Source organism: Scylla paramamosain, chromosome 43 (genome assembly GCF_035594125.1).
Source record: "Scylla paramamosain isolate STU-SP2022 chromosome 43, ASM3559412v1, whole genome shotgun sequence".
Lineage (NCBI taxonomy): Eukaryota > Metazoa > Arthropoda > Malacostraca > Decapoda > Portunidae > Scylla > Scylla paramamosain.
Window position 1 is genome coordinate 6,361,277 of NC_087193.1, and position 18,583 is coordinate 6,379,859.

The following is an 18,583-nucleotide window of genomic DNA, read 5'->3' on the forward strand; positions in this document are numbered from 1 at the left end:
AAAAAAAAATAGGGTAAGTGTTTGTGCTCTAGTAGAGCAGAACTGTGACAGCCATCATGTCTACACCGTGTGGTGCAGGCTGCTGCCTCGGCAAACTGTCCGTTTCAGGTGCACACACTTTGATTGTTGACATAATCAGTTATTCTTCATTTTAAAGATGAGTATTATCAAATCTTGTTTTGTTCTATAGAATTTGTAAGGAATGTAAGAACGTCCTGGAAACCGTGCGGTGTATCTAGTGAGCACATCACTGTACGGAGTGCTGCTGGCTGAGAGGAAGAAAGATGCGCATGTTACCCAGCCACTCGATCCTCTCTCAGTGCTGGCTCAGTCTGGCGGCCAGGTGGCGGTGCTGTCCGTGGATCGAAGCTTTGGTCACTGGTTCAGACCTACCATTCTGAAGCACTTCGAGCTCCCACCAACACTATTCTCAAAGGCCACAGGTAAAATCATAGGGATTCTCATTGGTCTTTTCCCACTGATGATACAGAATCACGAAAACACTTGAAAACCCCAATAGCTTCCACTCAGACTGTTAAAACGAATCGAGAGAAGACGCTGAAACCTTAGAGCACTGGCCCGGGTTCCCTGAGTGTCTCGCCTCCTGACTCGATGAGCGGCTGTTCACGTCGGCAGGGAGGTAGTGGTGGTCTGGCTCGCGGCGTGTGAAGGTCTACTGTCTGCTGCAGAAGGAGGGACGGGGTGTGATAATTAACCAGGTGATGGCCCTGCTTCAGCTGGTGAGTGTGTGGGTAGGGCTGTGACAGGAGCTGTTTGAGTGCCCGTTATTCAGATTAATTGGTAGTTATGAAATTTTAGTTATGAAATTTTTGTTTGAAGTGTTTTGTTTGGATGTTTGTGTGCTGGTAGTTGTGTAATGGAGCAATTGTGCGTGTGTGTGTGTGTGTCCTTACTTATAATACCGGTAATTATTCTTAGTCTACACGATCAGCCGGTCTGCGGTCTCGGCTAATAAAACCCTTGTCATGTGTCTTCAGTCACTAGTGATTTTGGTCTTCAATTTGACTTCTCACCAAGGTGCTCGTCCTCTGTGCGTGGTGGCGCCCCTCTGCCCCCGCCGCGCTGCCCGCTCACGCCATCAATGGAACGTCGCCCGCCGCCAGTGCCACCGTCAGTGACTCTCGTGTAAGGCAGGAACGCTCCGTGTTGACTAATTATGGTGAGTGTTTCTTGGTGGTGGTGGTGGTGGTGGTGGTAGTGTGTTGGCAGTGTTGCGTTGAGTGTTTCGAAGCAGTGTGGTGTGGTGTGGTGTGGTGTGGTGTGGTTTCGCTAGATGAGGACAGAGCGAGTTTTTTTTTACGAACTTATTGGGAAGTTAACTCCTTAACCTTGCTCCCCTCAGGCGGCAGCGTGGGCTTGTCCCCTTACTTTGCCGACCTGCAGGGCCGACCCTCCCCAACCCCGCCCACGCTCACCACCGAACTGACGCCGCCACCTCCGAAATGCATGTAAGTACACTACACCACTCACCTGTGTGCTACACCACTCACCTGTGTGCGGCAGCGTAGCCCTTCACACCCCCACGCCCTCCGCGACACATTGCTGTGACTGGACGGCGCACAGTAGTAAACGGAAGGACACGGACCAAATTTTACACCCACAGAAAAAAAAATTGTCCCATTCTAATCAGTATACATTTGATTATAGACGAGAAAGTTTACACCAACGTACAAAAAAAAAAAATCATTATCTATTCTTGTGAGGTAATAGAACATGAATCCCCTGTGAGGCTGACCACAGCGTGCCCTTCACTCCACAGGGACGAGGAGACGTGCAACCCGCTGGCCCGGTACCGCACCATCTCTGGGCGCTGTAACAACCTGCAGAGCCCCCACCACGGCACCCCCGGCCAGGCCATGCACACCCTGCTGCCTCAGCGTTACGGTGACAAACCCTCTTTCTTAATAGATCCTCTTGTTTTTCATGATAAAATGTCATCAACTTCTCACCTTTCTCTATAAATTCCCACCCCTCCTCGCCTTTCTTTTAAATGCCCTCACCATCTCGCTATCCCTAACAAATTCTATTCTCTAACCTTTCTTAAATCCTCCTTCCTTCCTTTCTTAATCCTCACCTTCACTTTTCTTAATGTTAAGCTCTCCCCTTCCCTCAGACTCCCCCGCAGTGTTCCGGATGAGGGCAGTGGGCGGGGGTCTGCTGCCCAACCCCCGCCACGTCAGCCTGCTCATGAGTCTCGCCCCGGAAGGAGCCAAGGTGGAGGGGAATTCCTTGTTCGTGCAGATGGGACAGTTTATTGATCACGACTTCTCCATCACCACCACCGTCCGCGAGATGACGCCGGGCGGTGAGTGTTGTGTTGTAATGCTTCCTGTTGCCATTAACTATTTCGAGCCAACCATTTCGAGCCATCAAATTGCTGCTATTCACTATTATTAACCATTTCGAGCCATCAAATTGCTTCCATTCACTATTATTAACCATTTCGAACCATCAAATTGCTGCTATTCACTATTATTAACTATTTCGAACCGTCTCGAGCCGTCACTGTTTCATAACCCATTTCGAACTGTCACTAGCCATTTCATTAACCAATTCTAACTTGTTTAGCTTTTTTTCCAGCCATCGTTAGCTACTTCATTAACTATTTGTATTATTAACTATGTCCAGCTAGCAATTATTGTCAACTATTACATTTACATAATTTTTCCCATAATCTCTTCCCTGTATCACATTTTTCCACTCGCCCAAGTTCAAGATCAAGATGGTTGCCTCTCCCTCCCCACCCCACCCCAGGTAAGAGCGTGGAGGTGGACTGCACGGCGTGCTCTTCGTGGTACAACCCAGCCTGCGCCCCCATCCCTGTGCCGCTCAACGACCCCTACCAGCCTCCTCACCTGCCGACGGGCGAGCGCAGGTGCCTCCCCATGACCAGGTAACAACACCGTGCTTTATTTTTTACTGTTCCTCTGACGTATATAAATTAACAGGACTTCCATAGCGTAAAAAAGGACTGTTAGATGAAGTGTCCTTGCGTTACTGTGGAAATAATGGCACAAAGGATGACCGAAGTGCAAGTGAAGTCGTGATTTAAGTTGGTCTTTCTCTCCCCGCTGCAGGAGTGTTGGGTATCTCGTGAAGGACTCCCAGGGGCGTCCCGTGCTCAGTCAGCCCAATTTTAACACTGCCTTCCTCGACGTGTCTCCAGTAGGTGCGAGTGTGAGATGTGTGTGTGTGTGTGTGCCTATGGTGTGGTTTTGGATACGTTAATTATGACCAGGAATCGAATAAGAAAGCCTGAAGAAAACCAGTTGAAGGGAGATCGAGGGGAAGGCAGAGTGAGATGAAGGGATGGAATTGCGTTAGAACTGCAGAGGATGGGACTCAACAGGAAGATGCAAGGGACAGAAACAATTGAAGACTCATACGCGGCGCCATCCCCTCACTCTGGGGAAACGGCGAAAGAAGCAGTGTGGATGTGCGTATGGACGGGTAGTGTGATGCGTGAGATGTATGTAGCGTGTGTGTGTGAGGGGGGGAGGGGGGGTTAGGAACAGAGAGCTACCGGTAACATTGTTGATAGCAGATACCACAGTGATTACTCCGTTCAAAGTCTGTCCGTGAGGTGTTTTTTTTTGTTCGACATAGGACTTTGATATATTGCAGCGGCTTGCCTTTATATAGTCAGTCAGTCAGTGTCCTTTCCCCAGGTGTACGGTAGCAACAGGTGCACGGCGGAAGATCTGCGCCTACACCGAGACGGGATGCTGGAGTCTGACGAGAACCACTTGTTGACGAAGCGCCCTGCCGACGACTTCCCGCTATGTTTCACTGAAGCCGGGTACTGCCTCCACTCCGGTGACAAGAGGTGACTAGCTCTCCCTGTGTCTCTGGTGCTTGTGTGTCTGTCTGCAGTGTTTGTTTTGGTGTTTGTGCCTGTCTGTGGTGGTGGTGGTCCTTCTGTCCGTGCTGTTTAGTAAGGTTTGTGTGACTAATGACCTATTATCTGCACCTGTTGACGTGCCCCTGTTGTCCTGAGGCAGAGTGAACGAGAACGTGGGGCTGACGGTGATGCACATTCTGCTCCACCGCGCCCATAACCACCTGGCGGAGGGGCTGAAGGTAGTCAACCCGCACTGGAGCGACGAGAGGCTCTACCAGGTACCAGTAATGAACACAATCTTACTGACCACCATCATGACCAGTTTATATCCGATACTAACGCAGAAATGAAAAAAATATCCTTTCCCAGTAGTTTTCCCTAACATTCACCAACAAAACTTTCCTTCCTCCCGCCGCGGCCACGTCAGGAGGCCCGCAGGATCAACATCGCGCAGTTCCAGAACTTCGTGTATGGGGAGTACGTGCCGCTGCTGCTTGGCTACCACACGGCCGCCAAGATGCAGCTGATGCCGAACCACGAGGGCTACTTCCTGGTGAGTGCCGCCCTGGGGGAGACCTGGGGAGTGTCGGAGTGATGGTGTTAGGAGCGGGGCGGAGTTGGGACGGGCGGGGGGGAGCGGGGCGGAGTTGGGACGGGCGGGGGGGGGGGAGTGGGGCGGAGTGAATAGAATGTTTTGGCAATGACGGGGAGTAGAGAGTGGCCGAGATGATTACAAGTAGGATGGAGTTTGAAGTTCTGAGTGGTTAAGTGTGTCTAGCAGGAAGTAAACCCACTTTTCAGTTTTCTGCCGTGTTTTGTTACAGTTAACCAGTTTTCCATCATGCCATTTTCCTGTTTAAAAAAAAAGTTGATGAAAATGTACATATTCTATGCATTACTTCTATTTCCTGCTAAAAAAAAAAAAAAAAAGTAAAACAATTTAAGTAAAACAATTTATTCTATTTTCCACTCGTTGTCAAAAAATTATAAAGGTGATTTACTTCTTACACCTTGTCCTTCTTACCCCCTTGTGCCCCGAAATAACCAGACGCCATAGCTACGTTGTGAATCCGTCTCTCTCCCGCCCAGGGTTACGACCCCACTATCGACCCGGGCGTGTACAACGAGTTCTCCACAGCCGCCTTCAGGATGGGCCACTCTCAAGTCCCCAAGTACATCACCTTCATGAATGACAAGTACGAGGTCACCTACCACATTCCCCTCCACTATGCCTTCTTCAACAACACCATGCTCGCCTTGGTGAGTGTTGAGGCTGGACTGTTGGTGGAAAGACTTACTTTTGGTGGTTTCAATGGAGTTCCTGAGGGATGGCCAGTGTTGTAGCCTTCCCGGACTGTGTTCTTTCCCAGCCACTAAGCATCCTTTCTACTAAGTCTCCCAGCCTCTGAATATACTAACCCATCAGTCTAACCACTCCGCTCCTCCTTGCAGTCTTAACTCCTTGTTTTCTTTCCTAAATTTTTGTGGGAAGTTCTTGAAGTTCTTCCTGTCCACACACTTCCCGTTTGCAGCTTCAGTGTTCTTGCTACATGCTTCCTCTGAGTCTCCTGGTTTCTACTCCCTTGTCCAGCTCCCTCTCAGCGTCCTGGTTTCTACTCCCTTGTCCAGCTCCCTCTCAGCGTCCTGGTGTCTGTTCCCTTGTCCAGCTCCCTCTCAGCGTCCTGGTTTCTACTCCCTTGTCCAGCTCCCTCTCAGCGTCCTGGTGTCTACTCCCTTGTCCAGCTCCCTCTCAGCATCCTGGTGTCTACTCCCTTGTCCAGCTCCCTCTCAGCGTCTTGGTGTCTACTCCTTTGCCCAGCTCCAAGCCTCTGTCTCCTGATTTGCGCTCCTCCCACAGGGCAACGTCTTCGATCCGCTGGTGAGAGGGCTGCTGGGAGTCTCCATGCGTCCAACTGACCTCAAGCTAGTCGATAGTCTCGGCAATAAACTCTTCATGGAGAAAGGCGACCCCCACTCCGGCCACGACCTCTTCGCCCTCAACGTTGCCCGGGGTGAGAAGTAATGACGGCCATGTGGGTGTCCTGCTGTTTGGGTTTTGTTCGTATTTGCGTGTGATATTTTGTTGCTTATCTTGGTCCTTCAGTTTTTGACCACCACTTCGGACCCTATTCGGGACCGGCATCTCAGTGGGCTTTTTTTAGATTTTTGTTGCCCTTAGCCGGTGTCATGCCTGGCGACTCGTGAAGTACCATGGTGGGGTGAGGCGTTCATTCACTGCTTCACTGGCGCTGTGGTTTAGTGCTTCGTTCTCCGCCGAGAGGTTCAGTTCATTGGTGGCGCAGCATTTCCTTGTGTTTGTGTGTTGTATCTCAAGTTTTAACATCCTTTAACTGAAAAAAAGCACAAAAAAGTGGGTTTTCAAAAGTAGAAAGAGTTTGGGGATTTCCGAGGGATTTATAAACAATGATTTTCTATTAATAGGGGGACTTCCTTGAGAACCTGATTAATTATGTGACCTCCAGAAAAAATCCTTATTAGAGAAGGAAGTGTTAAGCGTTTCAAAATGCAAAAGCTGACTCAAGAACTCAAGCCCGCGCCATGCCCTTGCTGTTGCGGCGTCAAACTTTACGTTAAATTTCCCCTCCTGAAGGTCGAGACCACGGGTTGGCGCCCTACGTGGAGTACTTGAAGATGTGCGGCGTGAAGGAGGAGGTGTCTTCCTTCGCTGACCTGGAGTCCCTCATGCGTCCCGAGAGCTTGGCGCTGCTGGCCAGGGCTTACGAGGACGTGCGGGACATTGACCTGTTCTCTGGGGGCTTGGTGAGGCGGGGCGGGTCAAGCTGTCTGTTACTAAGTCGAATATGACTAACTTTTTAAATTAGGGAGGTTTCAAGACACTTATCCATGAATTGTTTTTTTTAAGTTTTTAACCTTTTAGAGACTGGCACCTCAGAGGGCCCTTTGTTTTTTTCTCCCCCTTGCTCATTGCCTGTGCCCCTCTTGCACAAGAAGGATCATTGACACTATCCTTGCAGTTAGTCACCTTTTTCTCTATTTACAAGCTGCTTTGACACGTTTATTCCTGCTCTACACACACGTCCAAACATTACACTGGCTAGAAATTGCTAAATCTATTTTAATTCCCTATCTTGTGGATGCTTGTAAAGATTTCATTGCTTCTAGTACTGGGAACTGTTGTTGCGTATTGCGGAGTGTGCTATTTAACCCTTTCACTCCGATATGCAACAATACACTGCACGAAAAGCAACGAAATCAACATCAAGAAAAAAAAATTAAAAGCATAGACAAGAAAGAATTAAAAGAACAGATATAGCAATTACTAGCCAGGATAATGTTTGGAGGTGACAGTAGAGCAGGAAAAATGCCTTGAAGGTTAATAATTGGTGGAAAAGCCTGCCATATAATAAGGAAAGGGTTAATATATGATGTGGTGTCCTCTTGAAGGCTGAGGTGCCGCTGCCGGGGTCGCTGGTGGGGCCGACCTTCAGCTGCATCATCGCCAGGCAGTTTCTCTCCCTGAAGATCGGCGACAGGTTCTGGTAAGCACTGCAGGCGAGGCAGGCGCGGTGAACGGGTGGCACAACATTGACTAAGCCAGGACTACACTACCTACATTACATTACATTACCTACTACGTTAATTTTTTTTTTCTTTTACTGCACGTCTACTACTTTTTTTCCCCCATTATTCTCCTACCAAATTACTACCAGTTTTTCCCCTTTTTAACTTTCTGCCTTTCTTTATCCCCATTATTTTCCTGCCAAATGCCTCCTATCACGTCCCACAGGTTTGAGAGCCCCGCGGCAGGCTTCACCCACGCCCAGCTGCAGTCCATCCGCCGTGTGACGCTCGCCAGTGTGATCTGCGGCGTGCTGGACCAACGCAACCCACGCATCCCCGTACACGCCCTCCAGACGCCACACCCCCAAAGGTGACAGATTTCATGTACTGTAATCTTTTTGTTTTTTTTTTCTTATTTATCCATTTTTTTCATCTGTTCGCATCTTTCCTCTATTCCCATGTTCCTTTATATTTTAAGTTGTTTTCTTTCTATAATGCTCTAATCCTACTTGTAATTAATTAATCCCATTGCTATTAACTTCTTTTATAATTCTTTAACCCCTTTTGTAATCGTTTAACCCCTTCTGTAATCCTTTAATCCTTAGTGAAGTCTTTTTAATTCCTAGTGTAATCCTTTAATTCCTAGTGTAATCCTTTTTAATCTCTAGTGTAGTCTTTTTAATCCCTAGTGTAATCCGTAATGTAGTCCTTTCATTCCTCGGTAATCAGTTTCCTCTATAATTATGTAATTCCTCCTCTAGTCTTGAAACTTCAGTGCCCTCATGCCTTCCTCAGCCCCTTAGTCTTCCATAATGCCCATATCTTTCATAATCCTCTAATCCCGCTCTCCCTCTCCCTCTCCCTCCTTCTCCCACCCTCAGTAATCCAGAACGAAGGTGCAGTGAACTCCTGACAGTGGACCTGGAGCTGTGGAGGGAGACGCCCCACAGTCCCTCTCCTCCGTGCACCCACCAGGGACAGAGCTACCAGGAGGGCGCCTTGGTCCCGGTGTCCCCGTGCCTGGCGTGCGTCTGTCAGCCCGGCGGCAAGGTGAGGAGCTGCCCAGTTTATGAAATATGGAGTGAGTCTGATTACACCTGCACTCACCTGTCTGTTGTGCCAGTATTAAGGACAAGTGTTTAGGTTCTTTGCTCGTCTGTTCTCTCACAAAGACTATTTTTAAAGACCAGGGATATAATTAATTAGGTCAGTTTTGTTTTTCACATGCAGAATTGTAAAACTTTCTGGAATCATGAAAGCAACCTTAAGAATCCAAACTTTCACTGGAACCCGTTGAAAATGTAAAGCGTTGTTAAGCTCATGATCAGAAAGACGCTTCTCAGACCTCGACCACTAGAACACGCTGGGATCCCTAGAACGTTTGTTAATACTGATCCCACACTGCACGCTGGAATCCCTAGAACGTTTGCTTATGACCCCACACACACTGCACGCTGGAATCCCTAGAACGTTTGCTTATGACCCCACACACACTGCACGCTGGGATCCCTAGAACGTTTGCTTATGACCCCACACACTGCACGCTAGAATCCCTTAAACGTTTGCTTATGACCCCATACACACTGCACGCTGGGATTCCTAGAACGTTTGCTTATGACCCCACACACTGCACGCTAGAATCCCTTAAACGTTTGCTAATACTGACCCCACACTCTCCCGCGCAGATGAGGTGCCAGTGTGACTTGTCGGGGTGCAAACAGACGCAGGCGGCGGAGGACTGTTACTGCAGGAGGATCTGTGGTTACTCCACGCCGCATCTCAAGCCGCAGTACCGCCAGTGAGCGCCCTTGGTCCTCATCGTTAGACTTCGAAACTATTTGTAGATAATTGTTATAAACCTCGATTTGTTATAATGATACGCGCGATGTTGTTAATTGCGCGTCTGTTGTCAGTTACGGAGACCTTGACTATGTAAATCTGTAAATGACAATAAAGTAGATTTGTTTGATGTGTGTGAGTGCTGCCCAAGGGTGAGTGGCCCTGGAAGTTTGGTGGGCATGTGGGCAATATAGATGTAATGTGGATACTAGCTGGAACATGAAGCAATACCAGATGAATGTTAATACAAATGCTAGAAATGAATAAATATGATGGCATTGTGTCGTAACGTAATCGGCTTTTTTTTTTTTAGATTAGCACGTACGATTTGTGTTATAGAGTGAAGTTGAATATGTACAAGCTAGTAGACAAGAAAAAAAATATGCAACTATTAATGCAGGAATCAGACGCAGGAACTGAAGTGAAAGAGAAAACGTATGAACGAAATAAAGCCGAAAAAATGGACAAAACGTGGGGGGGGGGAAAAACTGCCTCAGTTACAAAGTTATGCGAAGAGAATAAATATAGATAACGTGGTCACTTAAAAACTTGAGCTGACTTTGGTTCAGGCAGTGTGGAAGGGAATCGAATACGAGATCCAAAATTTTAAACCAGTAGATTCGAAACTTCACATTCCACGAAGCCTGAGAATCGGAGCCTCGTGTCAAGTTTGGTGTTGGTTCGTTTGCAGGTTTCGAGTCAGTTTCCCGTAAGTGGTGGCGGTGGCAGGACGTGTGTCGATGATGTGGGGCCTTCTGGTGTGCGTGTTTGTGCTGGTGAGTGACGCGATGCAAGACCAGCCACGCCAGTCTGACGTGTACAGAAAACGTAGAGAGAGCTGGATTAATAGAAAACGGGTTTGGATAACTAATAGAATGTTTGCTTAGCGCAGGTGTGAGAACAGGTACTTGTTATAAAAGAACATAAAATAATGGAAGCTGAAAGAAGCCATCAGGACAACACTTTGTGGTCTCTGTATAAAACATGTTATTTCCATCAAACATTCCATCCATTGTTCTTGGAGTCATTTTAATACATAGTTTTTAAACAGTAATTATTGACAAGATGACTTTACACCCTCCCCCTCCCTTCCCGTATCCTCACGCCCCACTAGGGAGGCGCGGCCCCAGTAAGGCAACCAGCAGTGTTAGAGGGTGACGGTGTGTTGTTCCCCGCCAGGCCGCGTGGGGGCGCACAGCGGGGCAGCTGAGACACTGTCCAAACGGCACCTCCAACACCCCGCCAGGTATGGAACGCCCTCGAGACTTGCCTTGTTACTGGTCTTTCCAGCACCACGCCATCAGTTTTGTTATACTTCAGACACAATTAGATGATGCCATAAAATTAAAATTTCTTTCATAATCAAAATGTTAAGTCATCTACAGTTACTCATCCGCTTCAGTCTAATATTAATCTGTTCAATGATGAATATTTGTAGATTGCCTGCAGTACTGAATGGTTTAAGCTGAGAGTTTACTGTTTTATGGCTAATTATATCTTTATTTGCTGTGTATCACTTGATATTTCATCTCGCCTGGCTTACATTAAGTCATGTGATGTGTCAGCGTAAAGCCTTTGCAACGGCCCGCCTTTATCTTGCGTCTCTTTTCTTGTGTACACTGTGTGTGTGTGTGTGTGTGTGTGTGTGTGTGTGATAGCGACTTGGGTTCCATAAAGGAATTAAGTGTGAGTCACTGGTTCAGATACGTAAAAGAATTTGATTTCCCCAGAAAGCACCACGTCCCCTTACTGGGGTGATCCCGAGGGGCGGCGCCCTAACACCGTCCCGAATATGACAGCCACCCACCTGCACGCGCCGCCCCGGGAGTGCAGGTAAGTGACTCGCCATCAACGACTTGCTGACTGATAGTGAAGCATTGCCTCGAAACAGTCCACTTGTCTTTCCTTATCCATATCGCATCTAATAACAAAACAGTCGCAAAACAATCCATTGGTCTTCCTTTACCTACATTTATCACTCGCCATCTGGTGGTAAGACATGCAGTCACAAAACAACACTCCCTCTACCATTCATTTCAAACACCATGAGGCTTCGTTTCTTTCAAATGAATCTTAGTACCTTCTCTTCCTCTCAGTAACTTCTCTTCCTTAGTACCTTCTCTTCCTCTGACCCATTTGTTTGCCTCTTTTGTTTCCCCCACGTCAGCGCCTTCCTGCAGCCGTGTGACCCCAATGGCAGGTACCGCACTCTCACCGGCAACTGTAATAACCTCCGCCACTACGTTCTAGGCGCCGCGGACACTCCTGTAGCCCGCCTGTTGCCTCCTGTCTATGGTGGGTGTTTGAAGCGAGAGAGAGAGAAAGGTCCCGTATTCTGAAACACTTCTGCCCTCACCTCGACTACTTTCAAAAGTCTCCAGTTGAAATTAGACGTGATTTCAAGAGTGCTTTTTTTATGGTTTTAGTGACAGATTAACAATATTTCTTCATTATTAACAGGGTATACAGTCTTGTGAACCCGACTGACATCTTTGTGGCCTTTGAAAGCAGTTGTAGTGAGAGAACAGAGCCTTTCAGAATGAGGTTATGTTGTTTTCCTAGTCCTTTTTTTTATTTTTATTTATTATTTATTTTTTTATTTATTTTTTTTTATTTTTCCTTTTTTCCCTTTCGTAATTCCCTTCCTTCCGCGGGCAGACGAGGCGCTGATGAGGACTCGGGGCGCGGACGGGTGCCTGCTGCCCAACCCTCGCAACATCAGTCTGCACATCCGCCACGTCCCAGCCAGATACCAGCGGCTCTTCTCCACTCTCTTCATGCAGATTGGCCAGTTCATTGACCACGACATCATCCTCACCATGACCGTGGAGTGTGAGTGGGCGTGGTGGGCGTGAGGAGCGTCAGTTAACTTGTCCACGAGTCATTTGTACAGTCACCGTCATAAGTGGAGAACGGTTTAACTTTTTTTTTATTTTTTTTATTTTTTATTTTTTTTATTTATTGATTTTTTTTTAGTAAGAGGTCATATAGAAGTAATGTAAGATGTGGAGAACGATTTAACACTTTTCTATATATGCAAGTGTGTTGTTATTGTACGAGTAAGAGAACTTCCCTCCTCCTCCTCCTCCTCCTCCTCCTCCTCCTCCTCCTCCTCCTCACCTCACCCTTCCTTTTCTCTCTCCATTCCTTCTGTTTATCCCTCCCGTCCCTTCCCTTCCAAACTTCACTTCTCCTCCTGCTCACCTCACAGCGGCAGTCAAGTCCCGGGAATGTGGTAACTGCGAGGCGTGGACCAACCCTATATGCCTGCCAATACCCATCCCGGCAGACGACCCCTTCATTCCTGCCACCTACGCCGAGACGGGCATGCGCAGGTGTCTCCCGGTCGTCAGGTGAGGGACGAGGCAGGTGTGTGTGTGTGTGATTGTAACTTGTTTCTTGTTTAATTTTTTGTAAGTTTTTTCTATTTTTAGTAAGATTTAGTTCAGCTCCTCCTCCTCCTCCTCCTCCTCCTCCTCCTCCTCACAGGTCGCTGGGCAGATGGCTTCCGGACAGAAGAAACCGCAACGCGTTCCGCCACATCAACCTGAACACCGCCTTTCTCGACCTGTCCACGGTAAGTAATTGCGTCGATCCCTTATTTCAGAGTTCCATCCCTTCATTCATCCTTTATTTGTTCCTCCATTCGTCTATTCCTTCACTCTTCCCTCCTCTATTACCGCCGTCCGTATTTCTTGTATTCTGACAGGTGTACGGGAGTGATCTGTGCAGGGAGGAGGAACTGAGGACCAGAACGGGCGGGCTGCTGCGGGAGTCTGAGCATGCTCTGCCGCCCCTCGTGAACGCCAGCCGCTTCGTGGAGTGTCGCACCAAGATGGGGCAGTGCTTCCTGACGGGGGATGACAGGTAAGTAGGAGGGACTAGGTGTGTCAGACCATACCACGTTGAATGCAGCGTTAATGGTTCGATCAGCGAGGTTAAACAACGCTGGGTCTGGTTAGGGTTTGGATGGGTGACCGTCCAAAGCATCAGTGTTGGCATCTTAATGTGTGTGTGTGTGTGTGTGTGTGTTCTGTAGCTCCTATCATTCATGTTTCATATTCTTTACTCCCTTCTTTTTTTTCCTGATTCTTCCGTCCTCTCTTTCCTGATCCTTCCCCTTTCAGTCTCTCCTTTTCTTCCTCATACCGTCTTGGTCCTTCATTCCCTCCCTCGCTCACCATTCCGTTTCCCCTTTCCTCCTCCACCCTCCTGCTCTCCTCCCTTCACCTGCCCCCATCCTTTCCTGCTCATCCCTCTCCTACTCTGCAGAGCCAACGAGCACCTGGGTCTGCTAGTGCTACACGTGGTCTACTTCAGGGAACACAACCGCATTGCTCGGGCCCTCGCCTCCATCAACCCTCACTGGAACGACGAGCGAATCTTTCAGGTTAGGAGAGGTTCTTCTTGAGACCTGTTGAGCTTCGTAACGCTTAGGTCATTCAGTCTGAGAGTCTGATAACCCTTTTCATGTTCCGCAGCGACCTCCAAACATTGTACTGGCTAGAAATGACAAAATATATTCCCTTTCATGCCCTCCTTTCTTGTAGATGCTTATAAAGATTCTATACACTGCTTTTGGTGCTGTGAATTGTTGCATCTCGCAGTGAAAGGGTTAGCTGTGATAAGGTGGATATAGGAAGGGGATTCAGTATTCTTAGCTTACAGAGTGTACTTCTTGTCATTTCCTACTGAAGGGGAACGAGAAGGAAATGCTCTAAATGCTTCACTGTGTCATGTGGGTTTCTCTCTCTCTCTCTCTCTCTCTCTCTCTCTCTCTCTCTCTCTCTCTCTCTCTCTCTCTCTCTCTCTCTCTCTCTCTCTCTCTCTTCTCTCAGGAGGCGCGCATGATCAACATAGCGCAGTACCAGAAGATGGTGTACCACGAGTTCCTGCCTCTCCTGCTGGGCCACCAAAGGGCCAGACAGATGGGCTTCAATAACCAGACCGAAGGATATTACGAGGTACAGCCACGCCCAAAAGTCAGTTCACATGCAGTTTTCCTTTCTCTAATTTGAGCAGTTTGCCTTAATCTTGAGTCCTGTGATGTGTTGGGTACTTCTTATTGTTAGTGTTGTTAGGGTATGTTAACCCAAGTCCTGAAAATATGTGTGGATGGAAGAATGTTGGTGTACGATAACTTCACGTAGACGTACGAAACTAATAAACAAAGTGATTCGAAAAGAACAAAAACAAATCGTTACTCTGAATGGTAGAAATTAAGATGAATATAAAATCTATGAACATAGAAATAAGCAAGCAAATAAAGGAGTAATAACAATATAATCCACTAACCCTCCAAACATTCAGACAGTTTCGAGGCGCCACCTTCTTGAATTAAAAAATTTAACTTGCCCAGACCCGGGATCGAACCGGGGACCTTTAGATCTTCAGTCTAACGCTCTCCCAACTGAGCTATCTAGGCGTTGTATATGTAAACAAGTCAGTATTAATTACAATTAGAAGGTAGTAGTTGTTTAATATTGTTATTAGTAAGTTAAGAGTAAATAGTTGTTAAAAATGGAAGAAATGATAATAATGAAGGTTTGTTATGAACGTGGAAATCATGCATGACTAATTCTCTCTCTCTCTCTCTCTCTCTCTCTCTCTCTCTCTCTCTCTCTCTCTCTCTCTCTCTCTCTCTCTCTCTCTCTCCCCCAAGGGGTACGACAGCAACACGGACCCAAGCCTGCTGGAGGAGTTCACCAGCGCGGCCTTCAGGGTGGGACACGCCATGATCCCCAACCACCTGCTGCTGGTGGGCAAGAACTACCGTCCCTTCACCGCCATGCCCCTCGTGCCCACCTTCCACAACCCGGGGGACATCATGCAGGTGATGCCACTACTACTACTACTACTACTACTACTACTACTGTTGGTACTTTCGTGTCTCGTTTCCTCTACTGCGCCTTCGCTACTTGTGTCCTCACCTGTGTCTTCACCTGCACCTTCAGGATGAAATGTACGACCAGGTGCTGCGGGGCATGATCCGAGCACGACTAGAGGTGATAGACTTGAAGCTGACAGACGCCATCTTGAACCACCTCTTCCAGCTCCCCGATGACCCTTTCTCCGGCCAAGACCTCATGGCTCTCAACATTGCCAGGGGTCAGTGTCTGAGTGTTGGGGGCTAAGGGGGTGTAGTACAGTAGAGGGGTGTTAGCGAGGGTGTAAGGCAGGGTGTCGTTCTGTAGACGTGTTAAAAAGGGTGTTTTTTTTTTTTGTTTTTTTTCTCGTCACCTTTTGTTTTTAATTCTTCTGTATTCTTGGTTCCGTTTTTTTTTTTATTTCCTCTTGTTTTCCTTGTTTTTTTTCTCTCGTTTCCTTTTCCTTTCTTGTTTTTGTTTTTTTTCTACCATTTGTCTTCGTTCTATTTTCTTTCTGCGATCAACTTTATCCTTTTTTTTTTTTTTTTTTTTTTTTCTATCTAATATATCTTCTTTGCCATACCACCACCACCACCACCACCCTCAGGCCGCGACCACGCCATCGCACCCTACGTGGACTACCTCAACATGTGCGGGGGTCTCAACGTAAGCACCTTCAAGGAGCTGGAGGGGCACATGAAGCCCGAGCCGCTGCGCAACATTCGCGACGTGTATCGTGACGTGCGGGACGTGGACCTCATCGTGGGCTCGCTGGTGGGTTAATTAATCATTTGGATGTTATTTGGTACGTATTCCCTTAATCAATAGTCACCGTGAGACCTCTTTAGTCTCTTTACTTGTTCTACAGCCCTCCAATCTTTAAACTAGCTAGAAATTGCAAAATCTGTTCTTTTTTTACCCCTTCTTTCTTACAGGTGCACTTAGATTTCATGCATTGCTTCTGCTGCTGTTAATTTTCTCCCATTCGTTCCTTTCATCGCCAAGAATGTGTAGGTCACGTAGCTGAATGACTGACTTGCTTCACTCCCGCAGGCGGAAAGCTCCAGCTCCAGCTCCAGGGACAAGACCATGGTGGGCCCCACGATGCGCTGTATCATTGGCCTGCAGTTCCTCTACCTGAAGCGAGGCGACCGTTTCTGGTAAGACTTAGCTGGATTAACCCTTTGACTGCCACTTGGTACACCTTTCCCATATTACCAATCACTCTTGAGATATCTTTACTTGTTCTTCAGCCACATCCAATCTTTGAACTGGGACGAAATTGCAAAATGTATTGTTTTTCATCGCTAACTTTCTTGTAGATGCTTATAAAGACTTAACGCATTGCTTCTGGTGCTGCTAATTGTTTCAGGTCGCAGTGAAAGGGTTAAGTTAGGTTAGGTTTGATTTGGTTACGTTAGTTGAGAATATGATTGAGGCAAGTTAGGTTATGTTATGTTATGTTAGGTTAGGTTAGTTGGGTTAGGTTAGGTTAAGCTAGGTAAGGTTAGGTTAATTTAAGTTAGTTGGGTTAGGTTAGGTTATGTTAGGCTAAGTTAGTTGGGTTGGGTTAGGTTAGGTTAGGTTAGGTTAGGTTAAGTTAGTTGGGTTAGGTTAGGTTAGTTTAGGTTAGGTTAGTTGGTAATATCGACGAAACAAGGTTATGGATAAAGGTAGATTAGGTGAGGTAATTGGTCAGATAAGGTTAGGTAAAGTAAGGTTCCTGATAACGTTAGGTTAGGTAATGGGAGGCTACGAACCCAGCGTGGCGTTTGGGATAGAAAATAAAGGACTCAAACGAAACTCCTGCATCAGATAGGAAGGAAACTGTGAAAAGAACAATAAAAAGGCTAAAGAAAGTAAAAAGGCAATACGAATAATGAAAAAGTAGAAGAAATGTCTCAAATAAAAAATGAAAAAAGGCAAAAAGGCAAAAAGAGAAAGATAAAGAATAGTGAAAAGTAGAAGTAATTGCGTCACTTATCACACGTCCCCTTCATCGCCTCCTTCAGGTTTGAGAATCGCAGCACAGGGTTCACGCCGGAGCAGCTGGCCTCGCTGCGGCAGTCCTCCCTGGGCCGCGTAGTCTGTGACAGCTTGAACGGCACGGACGCCACGGCCCCGCGCAGGGCACTCAAGATGAGCAGCAGGACGTAAGAGAGAGAGAGAGAGAGGGAGGGGGGGAACAGACAGACAGACAGACAGAGACAGAAACAAACAGAGACAATCGAAAAAGAACGAATCAAGCCCTTGAATCAAACACGTAGAGAGAATTAGAAACAAGACTCCCCTTGAAAAAAAAAAAAAGAAAGAAAATGAAACTAAAATACTAAATAACACAGGAATGTTAGGCAAAGAAAACTTGAAGCAAGAAGACATGTTTTTATACCAGATTCAGATATTACTACTGTGAACGCGTCTTATGATAGGAAACACAACCTAACATGCCAGTAGTTCTCAAGACAGCATTCATGACGAGATAATTAGCTCCGTATTCAGAGACGCTTCACTCTTCCACCACGATCATTTCCAAAGGCCACAGAGATGACAAGCCAGATTCCCAATACTACTTATCCTATTAATAACGCAGAAACCTTGTTAATCTGTCACAGGAACCATAAAAAACACCCTTGAGAACTTATAACTTCAACTAGAGCCCTTTCAAAGTAGAGATGCGGCTTGCCAGCTTCAAAATACAGCCACACGTTCACAGTTTCACCAGGGGACTCAAATGTTTCATCTTCAGTAACAGAGCCAGGAGGTGCAGTGATCTGGCGGGCACGAACCTGGAGCTGTGGAGAGAGGAACCAGGGAGCCAGCCGACCATCACCAAGGCGTGCCCCAAAGAGCTGGTGTTCAAGTGGCAAGAAGGCTGGGTGGAGGAGGGCTGTACCTGAATGTGTGAGTAGGAGGCGCTTCGTTCGGTACTGGGGTGGTGTAGGGGTGAGGGAAGGAGTAACAGTGAATGAGTGATTTAAGTTGAGTGAGTGATTAATTGATTATTTAGGTGATTACTAACTAAATTACCATGATTTGAAAAGAGTAACGGTTTTTTTTTTTTTTTTTTTCTAACGCGATTAATATTTAGTCTTGAAATTGGTTAGGTTAGGTTGACTTCCATTTAAACCCGCTTGCTTTTTTTTTCCAGACCGTCACGCGCCAGGTGGTTTCTGAGAACAAGCGACCTTCTGTATGAGTGTCTTTTAACTTTCTTTCCATTGTTTCACTATTACAAAGGAAAACCGGTCCGCGCATGTGAGTCTTCGTTTTACTAGAGTTTGTAGTCAGTTGTTGGTTTTAGAGTGATAATAATAATATGTATTAATGAATGGTCTGCTTTATTCTTCCTTAAGCTTCGGTATTTAGTGTTGCTTTAGCCACTTCCGCCATGTGAAAAAAAAAGTACTATTAACTCTTAACAATTCACACGCCCAGAGAGAGAGAGAGAGAGAGAGAGAGACAAAGGAAAGAG

The 18,583-nt window shown here is 46.9% G+C and overlaps 1 protein-coding gene and 1 non-coding gene across 2 annotated transcripts; one reads left to right on the forward strand and one right to left on the reverse strand.

Annotated features, from left to right (window-relative positions):
- The first annotated feature begins 480 nt into the window (after window positions 1-480).
- LOC135093468 (uncharacterized) lies at window positions 481-18,440 on the forward strand. The gene is made up of 34 exons (XM_063992747.1): window positions 481-740; window positions 1,039-1,180; window positions 1,364-1,469; window positions 1,781-1,905; window positions 2,135-2,326; window positions 2,776-2,914; window positions 3,099-3,186; window positions 3,690-3,847; window positions 4,023-4,140; window positions 4,290-4,415; window positions 4,952-5,122; window positions 5,721-5,874; window positions 6,474-6,643; window positions 7,289-7,383; window positions 7,632-7,775; window positions 8,287-8,455; window positions 9,091-9,203; window positions 9,957-10,020; window positions 10,424-10,490; window positions 10,975-11,077; window positions 11,412-11,539; window positions 11,903-12,076; window positions 12,456-12,597; window positions 12,734-12,821; window positions 12,954-13,111; window positions 13,517-13,634; window positions 14,083-14,208; window positions 14,907-15,077; window positions 15,199-15,352; window positions 15,719-15,885; window positions 16,165-16,271; window positions 17,124-17,264; window positions 17,858-18,012; window positions 18,260-18,440. The coding sequence occupies exons 1-33, from the start codon at window positions 723-725 to the stop codon at window positions 18,006-18,008; spliced, it is 4,287 nt and encodes a 1,428-aa protein (XP_063848817.1). The 5' UTR covers window positions 481-722; the 3' UTR covers window positions 18,009-18,012; window positions 18,260-18,440.
- Window positions 14,597-14,669, reverse strand: Trnaf-gaa (transfer RNA phenylalanine (anticodon GAA)). Its single transcript has one exon. It is a non-coding gene; the product is annotated as a tRNA-Phe (tRNA).
- Window positions 18,441-18,583: the final 143 nt, after the last annotated feature.